This window comes from Panthera tigris, chromosome D4, assembly GCF_018350195.1.
Source record: "Panthera tigris isolate Pti1 chromosome D4, P.tigris_Pti1_mat1.1, whole genome shotgun sequence".
In the NCBI taxonomy this organism is placed as follows: domain Eukaryota; kingdom Metazoa; phylum Chordata; class Mammalia; order Carnivora; family Felidae; genus Panthera; species Panthera tigris.
Window position 1 is genome coordinate 73,745,661 of NC_056672.1, and position 18,988 is coordinate 73,764,648.

Below are 18,988 nucleotides of genomic sequence, written 5' to 3' on the forward strand. Positions count from 1 at the left end.
TCTCCCTCTCTCTCTGCCCCTCTCCTCCTCGCACTCTGTTTCTCTCCCTCAAAAACATAAACATTAAAAAAAATACTTCACTGCTAAAAAATGCCAGCCATCATCTGAGCTTTCAGTGCATCATAATCACTGCTCACAGATCACCAAAACAAATATAATAGTCATGAAAAAGTTTGAAATGTTGCGAGAATTATGAAAATGTGACCCAGAGATACAAAGTGAGCAAATGCTGTTGGGACAGTGACACTGACACATGTTGCTCGACACAGGGGGTTGCCACTAACCTCTGATTTATAAAACACACATCTGTGAAGATCAGCAAAGCGCAGTGCAATGAAACGATGTTTGCCTGTGCAGTAAAACCTTGGTTTGCGAGCATAATTCGTTCCAGAAACATGCTTGTAATCCAAAGCACTTGTATATCAAAGTGAATTTCCCCATCACGGAAACTCAGATGATTCGTTCCACAACCCAAAAATATTCACATAAAAATGATTACAATAGTGCAATAGAATACAAAATAATAAAGAAAATACAAAATATAAAGAAAAATAAAGACATTAACCTGCACTTACCTTTGAAAACCTTGGTGGCTGGTGTGAGGGAGACGAGAGAGGAGGGTTATTGTGTAGGACGACTTTCACTCTAACGGAATCACTGCTGTCTATTGGCTCAGTGGAATCTTTCTCTTTTCCTGCAACTTTAACAAGGAACCTATCCAATGATTCTTGCTTTTGCCTCCTTTTGAGGATTTCGCAGAAATGTGACATTGTATTGTTGTTAAACAGATTCATCGCTCGGGCTGCTACAGCCTTATTCGGGTGGCGCTTTTCTACAAAATTCTTCACTGTTTCCCACATTTTACACATCTCCCTAAGCTCATTTTAAGTGAGGGATTCCTCTGCCTTTCTCTCCTCCTCCTCTGCAGACGAGATGAACGTGTAGACTTCTTATAAAATCTTGCAGTTTCGGCCACTCACATACCTCGCTCGTATTTCTCGATGACTTATTTCCTTCTTAACTTCCACTGTGATCGTCTCCTTCTTACTGGCTTTCTTTTCAACCTATTTCTGCATGGGGGCCATTGTACACGCTCACACGGATGTTGACTACAGGGCAGTATTAATAAACTCTTGTCATGTACTGTATTTAATGTAACTGGCAATAAGGTAGCAGAGGGAAGGGTCTCTATCCGCAGGCAGCCTGGCCTAGAATGAAGCAAAGCCTTCCTAAGCTTACGCTTGTATGGAAGAACAAAGGACTGTCTGTAGGTGCTTTGAAGTGACAAAAAATACACTAATGCCAGTCGTGGGCACCCCCTTCAACGTTCTGAAAAATCACTGATTTCTGCCAAACACCCCAGCCTAAGACTCAGCATCCGAATATGGGAAACGATCACCCACAATCCCGCTGGGAGAGAGAGAGAGAGAGAGAGAGAGAGAGAGAGAGAGAACCATTGGCTCAGTTGTGATCATGTGACATTGGGCATCATGTACTACTTGTATTGCAAGACATCACTCGTTTATCAAGTTAAAATGTATTAGAAATGTTTGCTCGTTCTTATGGAACGCTCGCAGAACAAGTTACTCACAATCCAAGGTTTGATTGTATATCCAACATATTTCCAAAGCCTCAGAAACGTATGTATCCTTTGATCCAGCAAATCTACTTCTAGAATCTGTTCTCGGGAAACGAGAAGAACATGCCCAGAAGTTGAGCTCCAATGACATTCCTTATGAGAACAGAAATAATAGATGCAATCTAAATGGACGAATGCAAGGGCACCTGGGTGGCTCAGTTGGTGAAGCGTCCGACTTCAGCTCGGGTCATGATCTCGCAGTTTATGGGTTCGAGCCCCATGTCGGGCTCTGTGCTGACAGCTCAGAGCTTGGACCCTCCTTCGGATTCTGTGTCTCCCTCTCTCTCTGCCCTTCTCCTGCTCGTTCTCTCTCTCTCTCTCTCAAAATTAAAAATAAATATTAAAAAATTTTTTAATAAATAAAAAAAAATTTTTAATGGGCAAATACAGGTGGTCCCTACAGTGAAATCCCGTGAATCCATTAAAGATGGTGAGAAGAGATGAGAAGTACATGTGACAGATGGTGGGGACTGTGAGGGTCACACGTGTACCCTTTCCCTTCTCCTCTCAGGTCCAGGATGGCCGCTGGCATCAGACGCTTTTCACCTTCCGGACCCAGGACCCGCAGCAGCTGCCCATCGTCAGCGTGGACAACCTCCCTCCTGCCTCATCAGGGAAGCAGTACCGCCTCGAAGTTGGACCTGCGTGCTTCCTCTGACCTCTGACCTTCTGGCTCCTCTAGGCCTTGAGGGGGAGGGAGGAGGAGGAGGAGGCAAAGGGAGGGTCCTTAGGGGCAGGTGGGCCCAGGAGAGACAGCTCACCTGCCCAAGGATTCCTGGGTAGGGCCCCAGCTGTCGTCTGCCCAGTAAAAGTGGCTGGGGGGTAGCAGGGAACAGTGTATCCTTGGGACCAACTGATCCCAGCTCAGCCCCAAAGACCGACCAAAGAGCCAGCCAGAGCAAGCTGGGCCTGCAACCCGCCTGAGCCCTGCGGCCTGTCTCCCAGCTCTGCCCTCCCCAGCTTCCTGCCCAAAGAGCCCCACGTTCTAGCCAGCTTGAGGGGAGGGGGCATCTCGCCAGCTGGTCCCTGCCAGGGAGCTTTGATGTGCAATATTAGAGAGGAGACATGAAAAAAGGAGAAAAGGAAAGGAAGAAGTATATATATTTTATTTAAACAAACACAGAGAAGGTGCATTACTATTTTTTCACCTGGGAAAGAGGTGAGGGAAGAAGCAGCCAGAGGGTGGGAAGCAGTGGAGGCCGAGAGGGGGCAGCGCGACCCTCGGGGCCGGAGGTGCCCACGCTAGCTACCTCCCACTGTGAAATCGCTGGTGCTCGCTGTCTCATAGTGTATGTGATTTTTTTTTAAGGAAAAAAAAAAGCCTATTTAAGATTCTGAAGGTGCTACCATTTTTGCCACAGACTCTGAAGAACCGTTTTGATGTGGGGTATCATGCACATGTGGTGCTCTCCTCCAAATGACAAAGTTTGGGGAATTTGAACATGTTCCGAGTATCACCCTTGTGCTCATCAGGTAATCGACTAAGCAGGGGGAAGGAAAAAGGAAAAAAAAAAAAAAAAAAAAAAAAAAAAAAAAAAGCAAAGCCGAAGAAAGAAAAAGAAAAAAAAAAATAAAAAAATAAAAAAACCCTACCAGAAACAGAAGCAGAAAGATTCACCTTTTTAATTTATGGATTTCGAAATGTTTGTCCTTCTAAGGCAGGGGGAGGCTTGAGCATGAAGGAATTTGGGCTCGGCCTGGTCACGGTCCTGGAGGGAAGATAGGCTTATCTTGGAAGGTGTGATCTAAGCTGGAGAGTCAGGGGTTGAAGCCTTGACTTTGAAGAAACCAGTTTTAAGAGCGGTGTTGGGTCAGCGCCGGCCTGGAGGGGACATATCAACATGGAACCATCTCACCACACCACATCCTCCCTCCCAGGTCTTGTCCCTGCCAAGATGAGGCCATCACTCTTGCTTTTCCATTGTCATTAAGTCCTCTAGAAACCCCACGTCATTAGCTCCAAGGGTAAATGTGGGCTGAGGAGAAAGACTGACGGCAGGAATCTCGGGGTGCCGCGTGACTGGGGGATAGCCAGTGTAATCTGGGCTGTCCTTTATCAGACAACCAGTCAGCCCAGGTTGGATTTTGAGGTTATTTTAAGTATGGAATTATTTTTATAGAAGGGGAAGTTTTATGTGAACGTCTGTTTGTGTCTTCTTTTTTATTTTCTCTAAAAGTCGTGTCTCTTTGGGAATTGGATTTGATTTTCATTATTTAATACCTCACTCTGGCCCACCTTCCCCACCAGACACTTCCTGTATATGCCTCGCCCTCCCGCCCCAACCCAGACGCTCCCCACGGAAGTGCGTTCTTGTAGCAGCTTGGGCCTCATCTCAGCCCTCGGTTTCCCCACACCGCCAGTCTCCACCTGGCCTCTGTCTCGTTCTTGGGATTTTCTGCTGTCCTTGTTTGTGTCTGTCCACATGTCAGTGTGTTAAAACCCCAGTGGGTTCCGTTTCTCCTTTTTCCCTTCTGGATTTTAAATAAATATTTAAAACTGAGGCAATGGAATGATGCATCTGTGGCTGTGTGCTTCTTTGAACAGCCCCCGGAGGGAGGTTTCCAGCCCGGGTGGGGGAGCGGGGGGGGGGGCGGGGGGGAGGAGAAAAGATGCTCAGGGGATGCCCTGTTTATGCTGCTTCCCCCAAAGGAGGGAGGCAGAGAGAGAGAGAGAGAGACGGCATGGAGTCAGCACGGGGGTGAGTACTGAAAGGGGGGTGGTCGGGGTCCCATGGCATATTCCTTCCCTAGGGTTGCTGTAACAGCATCGCAAACCTGGAGGCTTAGGACAGCAGAAATGCATTCTCTCCCAGCTCTGCAGCCTGGAAGTCTGAAATCCAAGTGGTGCCAGTGCCCCCCATCCCCCACGCTTCTAGGAGAGGTTCCTTACCCTGATCAGCTTCCGGTGGCCCCAGGCATTCCTCCGCTTCCGGCTGGAGCACCGTGGCCTCTGCCTCTTTAGTCACGTGGCATTCTTTCTCCCGTGTGTCTCCGCACATCTTTTTATAAGGACACCAGGCATAGTGGATAGGGTCCACATGAATGAGCTCATCTTCAGTTGATTACGTCTGCAAAAGACCCTATTTCCAGGTAAGGCCACATTCACAGGTAATAAGGTGAGGACTTCAGCATATCTTTTGGGGGGACACAATTCAACCCATGACACAGAGGGAGGGGGTATATTGAGGTTACCATGAACAATTCCTTTTTTTTTTTTTTATCATAGTAACATACACATAAGACTTAGCATTCGTGACATTTAGTACATTCACAGTGCTGTGCAATGATCACCACTATCTAGTTCCAGAACCTTCTCATCACCCTAAAAGGAAACTCCATACTTATGAAGCAGTCATTCCCCATTCCCCTCTGCCCAAGCCCCTGGAAAACCACCCATCTGCTTTTTGACTTTGCCTGCTGTGGATAATTCATACAAATGGAATCGTATTTCATATAAACAGAAAATGTTTGGAAGATGGGAAAGGTCAGTCTCGTTAATGTCCCTTTCCTCCCATAGAAAGCTGGCCCCTTTTTTTTTAATGTTTATTATTTGTTTTTTAAGAGAGAGAGACAGAGTGTGAGCAGGGGAGGGGCAGAGAGAGAGGGAGACACGAAATCCAAAGCAGGCTCCAGGCTCTGAGCTGTCGGCACGTGGGGCTCTAATCCACGAACCTGAGCCGAAGTCGGACGCTTAACCGACTGAGCCACCCAGGTGCCCCAAAAGCTCACCTTCTGTGATTGACTTCTTTCATGTATCATGATTTCAAGGTTCCCCCTTGTGGTATATGTTTCCATACAGTACTTCATTCTTTTTTATGACTCACTCATATTCTACTGTATGGGTATACCGCATTTTTGTTCTCTGCTCATCCTCTGATGGACATCTGGGTCGTTTCCGTCTTTCGGCCCTTGCGGGCAGTGCTTCAATACGAGCATTTCTTACCTATACTCGAGAGAGGACACAATATCACCTGTCTTGGAGGAAGTGAGTGAGAATCTGAGAGATGGCTGGTTTCAGCAAGCGAATAGACAGGACCACCGAGATAAATTTGAATGTCAGGTAAACAGCAGTTATTTTTTTTTTATATTATTTAAGTTTATTTATTTATTTTGAGGGAGATAGAGACAGTGTGAGCAGAGGAAGGGCAGACAGGAGGAGGAGGGAGAGAATTCCAGCCAGAATCCCAGAGAATCTCTGCCAGTGCAGAGAGCCAGACACGGGGCTCGAACTCACAAAACCAAGAGATCATGATCTGAGCTGAAACTAAGAGTTGGACCTTCAAGCGACTGGGCCACCCAGGCGCCCCAACAATAGTTTTTGTTTGTTTTGTTTTGTTTTGTTTTGTTTTGTTTTTAGCATAAGTATGCTCCCATTCGATATCTGAGACACATTAGGACATAGTTATACCCCGCCAGACCTGGAACCTGTAACTCCTGACCTCTGGTTCAGAGTTCTTCCTTTCTTGGCTTGCTCCTCCCACCCTGGGAGCTTGAATGAATCAAACCTTTTCCGCCCTTCTCACCCAGGAGAAAGAACAAATCACAAGCAGTTGGATTCATATTCGGAATTTTATGTTTTAAAACCTTGCTGTAAGTTTCCAGGTCATCAGGGTCTCTCCCCCCACCCATCCCCCACCCCCAGACAGGGAGCACCAGGTGCTGCTGCTTTGCCGTGGCTCCAAAAATCCCGTCCATAGAGCCCAGGATTCATTGTCTGGAAGGGCTTAGAGATCCCCACATCCCAGATACACCCCGTCATCTTAAATACAAGGTAACTACAGCCAGCGAAGTGCCCGAGGTCACCTGCCAAGGCCAAGGCAAAGCTTTGATTCAAACCCAAGGCTACTGACAAGTGGGGGTAGGGGGGGAGCTCAGCATGGCCCCCTGGGATTAGCAGAACCAGCAGCAGTTGGGAATTGGTTACAAAGGCAGATTTTCAGCCCAGATCCCACACTACTGAATCACAAACTCCCAGGGTGGGGCCCAGCGATCTGTGTCTTAAATAAGCCTCCCTGAAATACGAATCCAATACCACATTGAGATTTCACCTCACACCGGTCAGAGTGGCTAAAATTAACAACTCGGGCGACAACAGGTGCTTTCGAGGATGCAGAGAAAGGGGAACTCTCTTGCACTGTTGGGAATGCAAACTGGTGCAGCCACCCTGGAAAACAGTGTGGAGGCTCCTTAAAAAATTAAAAATAGAATTACCCTACAACCCAGCCGTAGCACTACTAGGAATTCCTCCAAAGGATACAGGAGTGTTGATTTATAGGGGCACATGTACCCCAATATGTATAGCAGTGCTATCAACAATAGCCAAATTATGGAAAGAGCCTAAATGTCCATAAACTGATGAATGGATAAAGACGATGTGGTTTAGGGGAGCTCCTGGGTAGCTCAGTCGGTTAAGTGTCCAACTTCGGCTCAGGTCATGATCTCACAGATTGTGGGTCTGAGCCCTGCATCGGGCTCTGTGCTGACAGCTCAGAGCCTGGAGCCTGCTTCAGATTTTGTGTCTCCCTCTCTCTCTTTCTGCCCCTCCCCTGCTCACACTGTTTCTCTCTCTGTCTCAAAAGTAAATAAAAATTTTTTTAAAAAAGATGTGGTTTATATATACAATGGAATGCTACTTGGCGATGAAAAAGAATGAAATCTTGCCATTTGCAACAACTTGGATGATACGGGAGGGCATTATGCAAAGTGAAATAAGCCAGTCAGAGAAAGACAGGTATCATATGATTTCACTCATATGTGGAATTTGGGAAACTTAACAGATGATCATAGGAGAAGGGAAGGAAAAAAAAAAGTTACAAACAGAGAGGGAAGCAAACCATAAGAGATTCTTAAATACAGAGAACAAACTGAGGGTTGATGGGGGGAGGGTTGGGGGTGGGGAAAATGGGTGATGGGCATTGAGGAGGGCACCTGTTGGGATGGGCAATGGGTATTGTAGGTAAGTGATGAATCACAGGCATCTACTCCTGAAGCCAAGACTACACTGTGTACATTCTATGTTAGCTAATGTGACAATCAATTATTAATAAATAAATAAAAACAAACAAACAAGTCTCCCTGGAGATTCTAGCGTGTGCTCAAGAATTGAGATCCCACACTATTTCCTGAATCTAGAAAACAGTTTTCCAAAACTAGGAAACACCAAACAAACAAACTTGGAAATAAGATAAGAATATTCTTTTCGTTTCTCTGACCGAAAATTAATCAAGGATGAAACAGAAAGGCCTTCTTCTTGAATCATTTCCTAAGGTCCACCATATATTGTCACCCCAGAGAGTTTGCCCAGCTGTTGAAGCAGGCTTCCGGTCCTGCAGATGGAAAAGTTCAGTCACGCTAATGTGTGTCAACCCCACAGGAAGCTCTGCAAGGCCAGGGGCTGGGTCTTGTCCTCTGCCGCGGCCACAGAGTGCAGCGTGCAGGAGGTGCTCAAACTTGTTCAACAAGGCTCGCTGGAACATTTCCTTGACATGCGTGTCTCAGCATGCGCCTTCCCTGGGTCAAGCCGTATGCGGGCACTGCAGTTACAGAGACAGTCCTGGCAGGGCGCCTGGTGGGGGGGGCTCTGGGTCTGGTGGAGGCAGCTGGAGGTGTTGGACCTTGGGTGCAGGGAGCAAGAGGCCAGGCTGGGGTGGGCGGTGGTTGGGGAGGGCATGGCTGATGCAATCCCAGCACAGGGAGGCTTGTCAGGAGGTCACGCTCCGTATTAATCAGGGTTTCTAGAGAAACAGAACCAGTAGGATGTGTGTGTATGTATGTGTGTGTGTGTGAAGAGATGTTTTAAAATTTATTTAGAGAGAGAGAGTATGTGTGTGAGTGGGGAAGGGAAGGGAGGGGAGAGAGAGAGAGAGAGAGAGAGGTGGGGTAGGGGGGAGGTGGTGGGAGAGAACCTCAAGCAGGCTCCATGCTAATCATGGAACCCGACTCGAGGCTTGATCCCATGACCTTAGGATCATGACCTGAGCCAAACTCAAGAGCCAGACGCTCAACCGACTGAGCCATCCAGACACCCCTGTAAAGAGATTTATCATAAGGAATCGGCTCACATGATTATGATCGTTGGCAAGTCCCAGGATCTGCAGAGTGAGTTGGCCAATTCAAGACCCAGGAGAGCTGATGGTGTCCTTCTAGTGTAAAGTCTGGCAGGCTGGAAAGCTGGGAAGAAACAATGTTTCAGTTCATGTCCAAAGGCTGCAAAAGACTGACGTCCATCTCCACCAGTCAGGCTCTTACGCAGACTCTTAATTCTATTGAGGCCTTCAACAGATTAGATGAGGCCCACCCACACTTGGGGGGGGGGTGGCAATCTGCTTTACTCTGACTACACATTCAAATGTTAATCTCATCTAAAAACACCCTCACAGATACACCCAGAATATTTGACTAAATATCTAGGTACCGCATGGCCCAGTTAACTTGACACATAAAACTAACCATCCAAGCTGATGCTGATAGAGGTTGAACAGAGGTTTGCCAGGTGACAAAAGGCACTGGGAGGAGAGGGTACAGCACCTGCCAAGGCTTGGAAGTAAAGGCCACACTGCATATTTGGGGATGCTATAGCATAGGCTGTGGGAGCCCCAGGGAGTAGGACAAGCCACAGGTTGCACAGGAGAGCAGGGTTTGGGCTGGTGGCCAAGGTGGGTTTGAGCTGCACTGGGGCACTGTGGAGCGTCCAGGAGGCAGCCAGCTGAGCCAGGGGACAGGAAAGTGCTCCGTGCCACAGTCAGAGCTCCAGAGGCATCAGCAGGATCTGCATGGTTTTGGAGACACGGAGGGGATGAGAGAGTCAGGAGGAAGGGCCAGAGGGAAGAGAAGAAGGGCTATGTTAAAGCTGTGACATTCACAACTCCCAGCCTGTACTCCCAGGAAGGCCTCTGTGACCTGGCCAGCGAGGCCTCCGAAGCTGGGCCAGCTCCTTCCTGGCAGGGGCAGGTAGGAGATTGTTGGGGACCACAAGGCAGCTCTTCCGGGGCTGGAAACACCTATAGTTCCCAGTCTCCCATTACACAACCGAGTGTCAGGAAACAGCCAGAGTGGACTTCCCAGGTGGGGCCAATCCTGTGTTTGCTCTGTCCACAATGAATCAAGCCCCAGCCGTGGACAGTCACATGCCATCAATGCCCAGCTGCCCTGTGCTGGGAAAAGGAGGAAAAGACGAGCAAGAAGGGAAGAGGCAGGCAGGTGGATTCCAGTCCCAGCTTCCTGACTGGGCCATGGCCTTGGACTGGTCATGCCTTCTCTCTGGGCCTCAGTTTCTCCCTCTGCAAAATGGGGGTGATATGCCCTTCCCTGCTTGCTAGCCACACACAGAGCTATCGCTCTGCAATAAGTAGGGCAGATCGTATGAAACTGAATGATATTCAACTGCTCTATAAAGTGCGGTTGCATATGGTTCAACCCAATAAAAGCACCTTTCAAAATAAGAGTGGCTGCGTTTTCTGGCACACTGACCGTGAGCGGGAGCCCTGTTGAGAGTGATACGTTTTCATCTCATGCACAGCTCTCGTGAGACACGTGTTACTCCTCTGGTTCTTCAGATGAGGAAAGCCAAGTCCAAAGAGGTTACATAAATTGTCCAAGACGACAGAACAGGATCTGAACTTGAGCAAATCTTTTTGAGTGTTTCCTCAGCCCAAACACAAAGTTCCTAATTAGGATCATTTGCTCTGCCAGTGTATTCTTCGTGGCCGTTCACGTAGAAGCTCACAGATTAGTCATCAGGCACAGAGCTCAGCCCTGGCCTCAAGGGAGAGACAAGTATAAAGTGGCTTTCTTGGAACCGAATCGTTTACAGTGGGTGCGTTTCCCCGATCATCTAAACCTCACCGTTCACCTGACCTCTCTGAGCCATTTGCTTCCTTACCCATCCAATGGGGAAAGTATCTATTCTCTTGAACCTACTATCTACATATTTCTGCATTTTGATGTCTTTAGAAGTGGGATGTATCCCAAAATCCCAGAAGTATTCCTTTTTTCTTTTCTTTTTTAGATTTTATTTTAGAGAGGGAAAGAGAGAGCAAATGGGGGAAAGGAGCAGGGGGAGAGGGAGAGAGAATGTTAACCAGGCTCTACGCCCAGCACGGAGACTGACAAGGGGCTCAATCCCATGACCCTCTATCATGACCTGAGTCAAAATCCAGAGTCGGACTCTTAACCAACGGAGCCACCCAGGCGCCCCCTGGAGGTACTTCTGGAATGCAAGAATCTGTCTTTTCTCCTTACCCCAGCTTGTCATTACACTGATGGTAGTGGTGTTATGACTGGCCGACTCTTAGAAGCAAGTTTGTTTCTTATAACAAGCATTTCACAACTGCACGCTGATTTAATCCTCTTAACAACCTGATAAAGTAGCAACCATCAGTATCCGCATTTTACAGATGGGGAAATTGAGGCACAGAGAAGTTAAGTAACTGGCCCAAGGTCACGCAGCTAGCAAGGGGTCAAGCCAGGACAAATATTTCCTCACCATCCTGCGTGGCCCCAATTGCTTTTCTATTTCCTGCCAAACTTGCCAAACTTCTCCTGACAAGATACCCGGGCCAGATGGAGGGGCAGGGTAGGGAGGGCTGTCCAGACCCTCCATCCAGAGAGGTACTAATCCATCCTTGACATGGAAGAAGATGGAGAAAAGTGTACTGTGTCAGGGGGAGAGCTGGGTGTGCTCGAAGGAACCACTTAGAAAGTAACGCCTCCTGGGAGAGAGCGAGACGGACCTCCAAAGGGCACCTGGGCGACAGTGAAGACCGCTCACTCCCGAGGAGCAGCACCCCATTTGCTCACCGTTAGAGAAGCTTTCATCTCCCCTATGCTACTCACAAAACATCTGGCCACCCAATGCGATCCAAGGATAAGGCACAAGAGGGAAGAACTGTTCCCCTGGGGTCTGAACAGCGTTGGTCGTTCAGGGATGTTTAGGGCTGTGGGTCATTCTGTGCCGGAACCAGGCACCAGATCCCGCTGGACAGAGGTGCTTCTGTGTTATTTAATGAACCGTACGTGTGTGCATGCGCCTGTGTGTATGCGTGTGATATGGGAGATCCTCTAAAGCTCTGGGGTGTGGGCAGAAGCCCCAAGGATCCGGGGTAATGGTAGTGCTGTCCCCATAGAACACCCAGCTTCTCTTTGACATAAGCAGTGTGTCAAATCTGTCCCCAGTCCCACTGCAGCAGCCTCTGACTGCTCTCCCAAGGTGGTGCCCTCCCCTCCCCCTCCCCACCTTCCCCACTGCAGACAGAGGGCTCTTTCTAAAGAACAAATCTGACTATTCGTCTCCCACCCTACTTAAAACCTTTCTATTTCATCCAGCACCTGCAGAGCCCATTGCGAACTCCCCAGCCTGGCTTCTGTGCCCTGCACACTCGGTTCCCGCCGACCCTCTCCAGCATCGGCCCCGTCACTCCCGTGCTGTCTCATAGGGGCCCTCCAGGTCCTTTATGCGCCCCGTGTCCTGTCACCTCCACTCTTCCTTGCCAACAAGCTCCAATCCTTTTCTCAAGGCTCAGATTAGAGCAATGCAAATTCAGAACACTAAGTGAGCTGGCAAGCAAAGAAAGAAAAGAGGGATTTTCACTTCTGACGAGGATGTGGAGAAAGGGACTCATCTGGGCATCGCCAAATTGGCACCGTATTAAACAGCGTTAGTGTTTTTTGTCTTCTCTGTTTGGGAAGAGAGTTGTTTTTTTTTTTTTTAAATCAACTTAATTGAGGTATAATTGGCGTACAATAAAATGCACACATTTTAGGTTTACAGTTCAATGAGTTTTCACAAACGTACATTATGTGTGTAACCACCCCTGCAGTGGAAATTTGGAACAATGCCACCTACTTCAGAAAGTGCTCTTACAACCTTTGGCAGTCAGACTCCCCTCCTTGCCCTAGGCAACCGCTGATCCGATTTCTACCATTATAGATTAGTTTTGGCTATTCTAGAACTTTCTACAAATGGAAACTATACAGTGTGTGCTTTCTTTTTTTTTTATTTTTATTTTTTTTAACGTTTATTTATTTTTGAGACAGAGAGAGACAGAGCATGAACGGGGGAGGGGCAGAGAGAGAGGGAGACACAGAATCGGAAGCAGGCTCCAGGCTCTGAGCCATCAGTCCAGAGCCCGATGCGGGGCTCGAACTCGCGGACCGTGAGATCGTGACCTGAGCTGAAGTCGGACGCTTAACCGACTGAGCCACCCAGGTGCCCCTACAGTGTGTGCTTTCTTAAGTCTGGCTCCTTTTGCTCAGCGTACTGTTTTTGAGATTCATTCACGTTGTCTTACAAATCGGAAGTTCATTTGTTTTTATCGCGAAGTAATGTTCCATTTACGAAAATGCCACAATGTGTTTCTCCATTTTCCCGATGACGGGTATTTGAACTGTTTCTAGTTTTTGGCTGTTTTGAATTACACTGTGAGTTTGTACGTGACACCTTTTTCTTTCTCTTGAACGGTATGGTAATTTTAGAAAGCGATTTGGCCGTTTCTGACACTTAGGAGAGGAAACATCACAATGTGAAATGCTATGGGCAATTATGTCTCAATAAAGCTGGAAAAATAAAACAAAATGCCATAGATATAAAGGGAGGACATCATTAAGTATGTTGGAATCTAGGAAGCGAACGAAAGGGGATGCGTCCACTAAAATTATGACCGCGGACTGCACCAAAACATGAAAAATGACTCAAAATACATGAAATGGACAAGAACATAGAATTGTAAGCACGACATAATAAAACTTTTTGAACGCGTTTATTCTTAGGGATACCAATCTGACCTTGTCAGGTAAAAATGCAAGCAGGCAATGGAAGCTCTCATTCTGCAACGGTGACCACTGGCCAGGGTTGGGGACCAACTGGTGAAAAGAGAGGCCCACCCCCCTGCTCACATAGCCGGGGGTGGGGACCACATGGACATAATTTCTCGTTCCAGATTTTGGGAGAGAGTTCAGATAATACCACATTTACTGGAAATAGGCAATATAACTTAGACGCCTCCTTCTTTTGGAAACATCCCTTCTTTCCTCCAAGATTCAGCTGCCCCCCACCCCACCGGACTTGTGCTGGTCCACAGCTGTTACCACAATCAGTTGGAATAGAATCCATGTTTTGCCCTTTCCCCAACCCTTGACCCTCCCCCATCCCATTCCCCACCCCCACCCCACCTAGCCTGGGAACTCTCTAAGCTGCCACCTGCGTTTGATTTACGGTTAGGTCTTGCTCAAGTCTGAATGCTCAGTGGGACACGAATTGGGTAAAAACATAAGAGCTTTTAAAACAAAACAAAACAAAACACCCAAAAACATAAGCGCTTGCTTAGAGGCCCCTCTATTGAAATCTACCCATGTTTGACAATACCCCTCCAGCCCACACCCCCCTTGGCTTTGAACAGCCGGTCTAAGTTAGACCCAGGCTTGCAGGCTTTAGCCACTGCCGGTTTTGGGGGAAGGAGGGAAAGGTTTGTGCCAGGCATTTCGCAAGCACTCACCTGATGTGTCACCAGGGGGCTCCAGGACTCCACCCACAGCTCGTTATAAAGGTCACTGTACCCTACAGCCACCAGTTCTGCCTGACTCCAGGTGCCTCTCCCTGCAGGCATGGCGCTGTCCTGGGCCCTTGCTGTCCTGAGCCTCCTTCCTCTGCTGGAAGCTCAGAGCCCAGAGTGTGCCAACCTCACAGCGGCACCTATCACCAACGCCACCCTGGACCAGGTGCATGCCCAGGGCCCCTGAGTGCTGTGGGCAGCTGCCTCCTTCTCTGGGCTTCCCTTTCTCCTGCTGGCTTGCGGTCAACCCCCTTCCCCACCTCTGCATTTTTCTCCCCCTGGGTCCTGGGGTGGCATTCTGACCAGCCTCTGGGGGCATTCTTCTGCTTCCAAACCCAGAAGTCTCATTGCAAGGCCCCTCAGAGGGAGCCTCCTGTACTGCACGAGGGGCCACCCAGCGGCTGGGGGAGGTGCCTGACCCTCAGAGTGACCTCCTGCATGCCCGCTCCTCGCCTGGGGCCCCAGGCTCCCCGTGTGCAAAATGGAGGGATAAATCTGCCCGGCTGACTGGCAGGGATTCTGCCCTCGGCCTCCATCATCAGCTCCTGGCTTCTCTCTCCAACCCAGCTCTCCGGCAAGTGGTTTTACATCGCCTCGGCCTTCCGCTACCCAGAGTTCAACGAGTCGTCTAGAACGATCCAAGCGGCCTTCTTTTACTTTGACATCAACTACACAGAGGACAAAATACTGGTCAGAGATTACCTAACCATGTGAGACCCCCTCCCCACATGCTAGCCCCAAGCTTCTGCTCCTAGCTGCTGGGTAACCTTGATCAAGTCCCTCCCTCTTCCTGACCTCAGCCTTCTCATCCATGGAATGGGGAGAGTGGACTCTAATCACCACCGACTCTTGCCCCTCGATGGTGGTGGTCAGTGATTGTCCACTTCTCCTTGACGGTCTTCCTGTTTTTCTCCCCCCTTCTGTCTGTTAGAGGGAACCAGTGCGTCTATAACTCCAGCTACCTGAATGTCCAGCGGGAGAATGGGAGTCTGTCTAAACACGGTGAGATCCAGCCCACACGTGGGAGCCTGGGGACAGGTGGGTGGGCCAGCCAAAAGAGGAGGTGCTGGGGCTAAGGCCCTGGAGGCTGGAGGCACAGAGAACACAGGACAGGCCCATTTCTTCCATCTCCGAGGTCCTGGTGTCTGCACACTGCAATACTCAGGAATAACTGCCAACATATGTGAGCTCTTACTTATGTGCCAGGCACTGCTGGAAGTGCTTTACATGAATTGACCCCCTGAATACTCACGAACAACCTTAGGAGGACATTACAGCGATCAGATGAGGAAACAGAAAAACAGAGATGTCAAGCAGTTGCCCTGGAGTCACACAGCCTGTAATTAGAACTAGGACTCAAACCCAAGTCTGGCTGTGGTCCTGCCTCTCTCCAACCACCTTTTCTCCTCTAGGATCTGAGGGTGGCAGTGTTTGTCTGGCACGCAGTGAGTTCACTCATATCCCCGCTGTCACCCCAGAGAGAGCACATAGTAGGAATCTACAAATGCCAATGGAATTAAGCCAACAGCACTCAGCAGCCCTGAGGCTCCTGTCTGGGCCTTATTTTCCTCATCTGGAAAATGGGGAGAAAGGCCCTGACAGTCACAGCCCGTGTGAGGCTGTGATTCCACATAGTAGCACAGGGCCCGGCACACAATGGGACTAGGGATGTGTGACCCAGGTGAACCCCTGGCCTTCACTCATTGCTGTGTGGCCATGGGCATGCCCAGGGCTCCTTGCCCACCATTGAGGACCACTGTGCTGTGTGGTCTCACCCAGTGGTTTTCCCCTCCAGAGTTCGGCAAAGAACAATTTGGCTACCTCCTGCTCACCAAGGATCCCACGACCTTCATGCTTGCCTTCTCCCCGAAAGACGAGCAGAACATGGGACTGTCCTTCTACAGTAGGCATCCCTCAAACTTCTTCTACCTCGCCCAGGACCCCTTCCCCTGCGGCCGGGCCCCCAGCTCCCCCACCCTCCCTGGCTTCCCAGCTAGGACCCCAGCATGCTCACCCAACGTCCCCTCGCTCCCTCCTGCAGCTGACAAGCCACAAGCGACCCAGGAGCAAATGAGAGAGTTCCACGAAGCCATCATGTGCATGGGCATGCAGAAGTCAGAAATCGTGTACTCCGATGAGAAACAGGTGAAGGCAGGGAGGACTGGGCTGAGCCCACCCTCAGGGTGACTCTGCCATGGGCAGCCCCAGAGGCCCAGGGGGGCGAGCTTCCGGCCCAGGCTGTGCAGTGAGATAGGACATCCTACTTTTAAGCACCTGCCTCACTGCAGGGACAGCGGAGTTTCCTGCAAGCCCACGGGATGAGGAACCAGGAAGGAAAAGTCACTGTGAAACAGGAAGGGCATCCAGAGCGGGGTGGGGGGTGGGGGGGGGGTGGCTTGGAAAGGAGGGGAACAGCAGACACAAGTGTGGCCATGGGAACGTGACAAAGAAACACACAAGGGTAATGATCGTTGACAACTACCGGCCACACCCCAGACTTCAAATACCTGTGGCTGGGGAGTGGGTATTGTGGTTTTCAGCACCACCCAAATGGCCCCAAGCCCAGGACTACCATCCTGACTTTTGCTGTAACTGACAAGTACGTATAAAATCATCTTAATGCTTTCCATTCGACCTGTGCCCAATGAGAGGCTTTACATGGTCTTGCCCTGGGCAGTAACATCTGAAATCACAGAGCTGATGAGCTGGTGACACTTTTGGGGGGGGGGGGGGATATACATGAAATACTTTCAGGATTATTGAAATAAAAATGTCTCTGCTGCCTGAGGTCATACCTCGTGACCACCCCTAGACCACCTCCCCTCCCTGCTCCTGGGAGCTGCGGGAAAGGACTGGGCTCGCAGCCCTGCTCCCCGCTTCCCCCCACCCCCCGCCCCATCTGCTGGCTGGGGACCTTGGACAGGCCACACAGCCATCCTGAACCTCGCTTACATCACCTACCCAACGGTTGTGAGGAATCCAGATCAACATAAAGGCTCGGCAAGTCCTCAGTAAATGGCAGTTGTTCTAAGGGCTCGAGCCCCCCTTCTGAGGTGAAGCTGAGCCTCAGAGAGGAAAAATGCCTTGCCCAAGGTCACCCAGCTAGGCGGCAGGGCCTAAGCTGGGGCCACGGTCTGGAGCTCATTCCACCCTTCCCCTGGCAAGAGCCCTGCCCTGCCCCCATCACTGCGCTCCTTCTGTCTTCCAGGATGTGTGTGGGCCATTGGAGAAAGAGCACCAGGAAGAAAAGCAGAAGGAAAACGAGGGGTCCTAGGAGGACACAGCTTGGGTTAGGAGCTTGGGGACTCTGGGACCCATCCTCAGCCCTATGCCCACCCTTTGTACCTCCGGTCTTTGTCTCAGTGGCATCAATAAAGCTTCTGCATTGGAAGCAGGCAGGGTGTCATTCGCTCATTCATTCATTTGGTCACTCATTCACACACGTTGAAGCCTGCCCTGGGCTGATCCCCGGCTGATCACTGGGTAAGCCCCTGTCCCTCTACTCAGAAGAGCCCCTGCTGTAACACCCGGCACAGGTTGGACGATGACAGGCACCAAATGCTGTGGGAGCCCAACATGGGGGAGGTGCCTCCTGCAGTGGAAATCTGGGAAGGCTTCCTGGAAGGGGCATCCGAACCAGTCTAGAAAGATTTACGAACAGCAGCTTGTAACACCTGTTGTTCCAGCTATAAGCCAAGGATCTGAGAGGGCGAGTCTGAGAAACATCGAAGCAGGAGGCCCTGGTAGCTCAGGTGAATGGGGGCGGTGAGGACTCTGGCGTGTGGTACCGAGCACAAAGGACCTCACCTTAGACGTTACCCTGGCCATCTGGGGAGGCGAGTTGGGAGGGGCCCGACTGGAGGCAGAAAGACTCTGGCAGAGGCCGCTGTGAGCATCCTGGCAAGAGGAGGGTACCTGGGCAGGGGACAGGACGGGGAGACGCAGAGGCCTTGGGGCCTAGGCCAGAGCAGCTGTCTCCACGAAGTGCCCTCACAGTGCCCACCTGACGCCCACAGGATATAACAAGGGGGGAGGTTGGCCCCTGGAAAGCAGTCAACTTGCAAACAAGTTTGCAGCCCTCGAGATGGGGCCACATCCGAGGCAGGCCCTCTCCATGGCACAGAAATACTGGGCACCTAAAGCGAGGAGTCCAGCAAGGAAGGCCAGCTCCTTCCAGACCTGATGGCTTGTGATTTATGGTCACGCGAGGGAAGCAGCACCACTTGGTGGCAGAAGACTTGGGGCCACATCGTTCAGGCAATTCCAGGAGCAAGTGGCCAAAGCCATCCAGAGCAACAGAGTCATAGCCCCGGCACCTGACGCCCTGCCCTGTGGCACCTGTGACACCACCCTCCCAAGAGCCACGCTGCACCCCGGGCACTGAGGCTGGGGACACTGCCCTGCGCCCCCACCTGTGCCCTTGGCTCCCCGTTCCCGTCCTCGTATCCCGGAGCAGCCTCTTGGCATCCAGGACAGGGTAGGCTCAGAGGCTCAGAACCTACAGGAAATCTTCCCTTCTCGGCTAACTGCCATTTTCAAGTGCACTGAGAAGGGTCAGCTGAAAAATGAAGTAGAAACAGGGCCTGGTGGGCAGGGAGGAGTGTGTGGAAAGTGAGGGGGGCTGACGAGAAAGCCATGGGAAGACATAGCAGGCGTTGGGGAGAAAATCTTATGGAGGTTAGGAAGAAAAGAACAGTAAAGAAAACGGATTTTAGAGTCAGACATTGCAAGGCCAGGCAGATAGCCCGCCGGGACCTCAGTCTCTCATCAACGGAGGAGGCACATGGGGTGGTGTGTGAAC

The 18,988-nt window shown here is 50.2% G+C and overlaps 2 protein-coding genes and 1 long non-coding RNA gene across 3 annotated transcripts in view; 2 read left to right on the forward strand and 1 right to left on the reverse strand.

Moving 5' to 3' along the window:
* Positions 1-3,177, forward strand: part of COL27A1 (collagen type XXVII alpha 1 chain) — a 140,205-nt gene extending 137,028 nt beyond the window's left edge. The window contains exon 61 of the mRNA XM_042963692.1: positions 2,151-3,177. Within this exon, the coding sequence (XP_042819626.1) occupies positions 2,151-2,297 (147 nt within the window). The 3' untranslated portion in view covers positions 2,298-3,177. The remainder of the gene's footprint in view (positions 1-2,150) is intronic.
* Positions 3,178-3,381: 204 nt separating this feature from the next.
* On the reverse strand, positions 3,382-16,279 carry LOC122232985. The gene is made up of 5 exons (XR_006210372.1): positions 16,202-16,279; positions 8,701-8,809; positions 5,369-5,582; positions 4,530-4,707; positions 3,382-3,461 (listed from the first exon to the last, which is right to left on the reverse strand). It is a non-coding gene; the product is annotated as an uncharacterized LOC122232985 (long non-coding RNA).
* LOC102955570 (alpha-1-acid glycoprotein-like) lies at positions 14,230-17,481 on the forward strand. Its single transcript, XM_007094326.3, has 6 exons — positions 14,230-14,353; positions 14,755-14,897; positions 15,119-15,189; positions 15,983-16,090; positions 16,229-16,332; positions 17,396-17,481. The coding sequence occupies exons 1-6, from the start codon at positions 14,240-14,242 to the stop codon at positions 17,459-17,461; spliced, it is 606 nt and encodes a 201-aa protein (XP_007094388.1). The 5' UTR covers positions 14,230-14,239; the 3' UTR covers positions 17,462-17,481.
* The last annotated feature ends 1,507 nt before the right edge of the window (positions 17,482-18,988 follow it).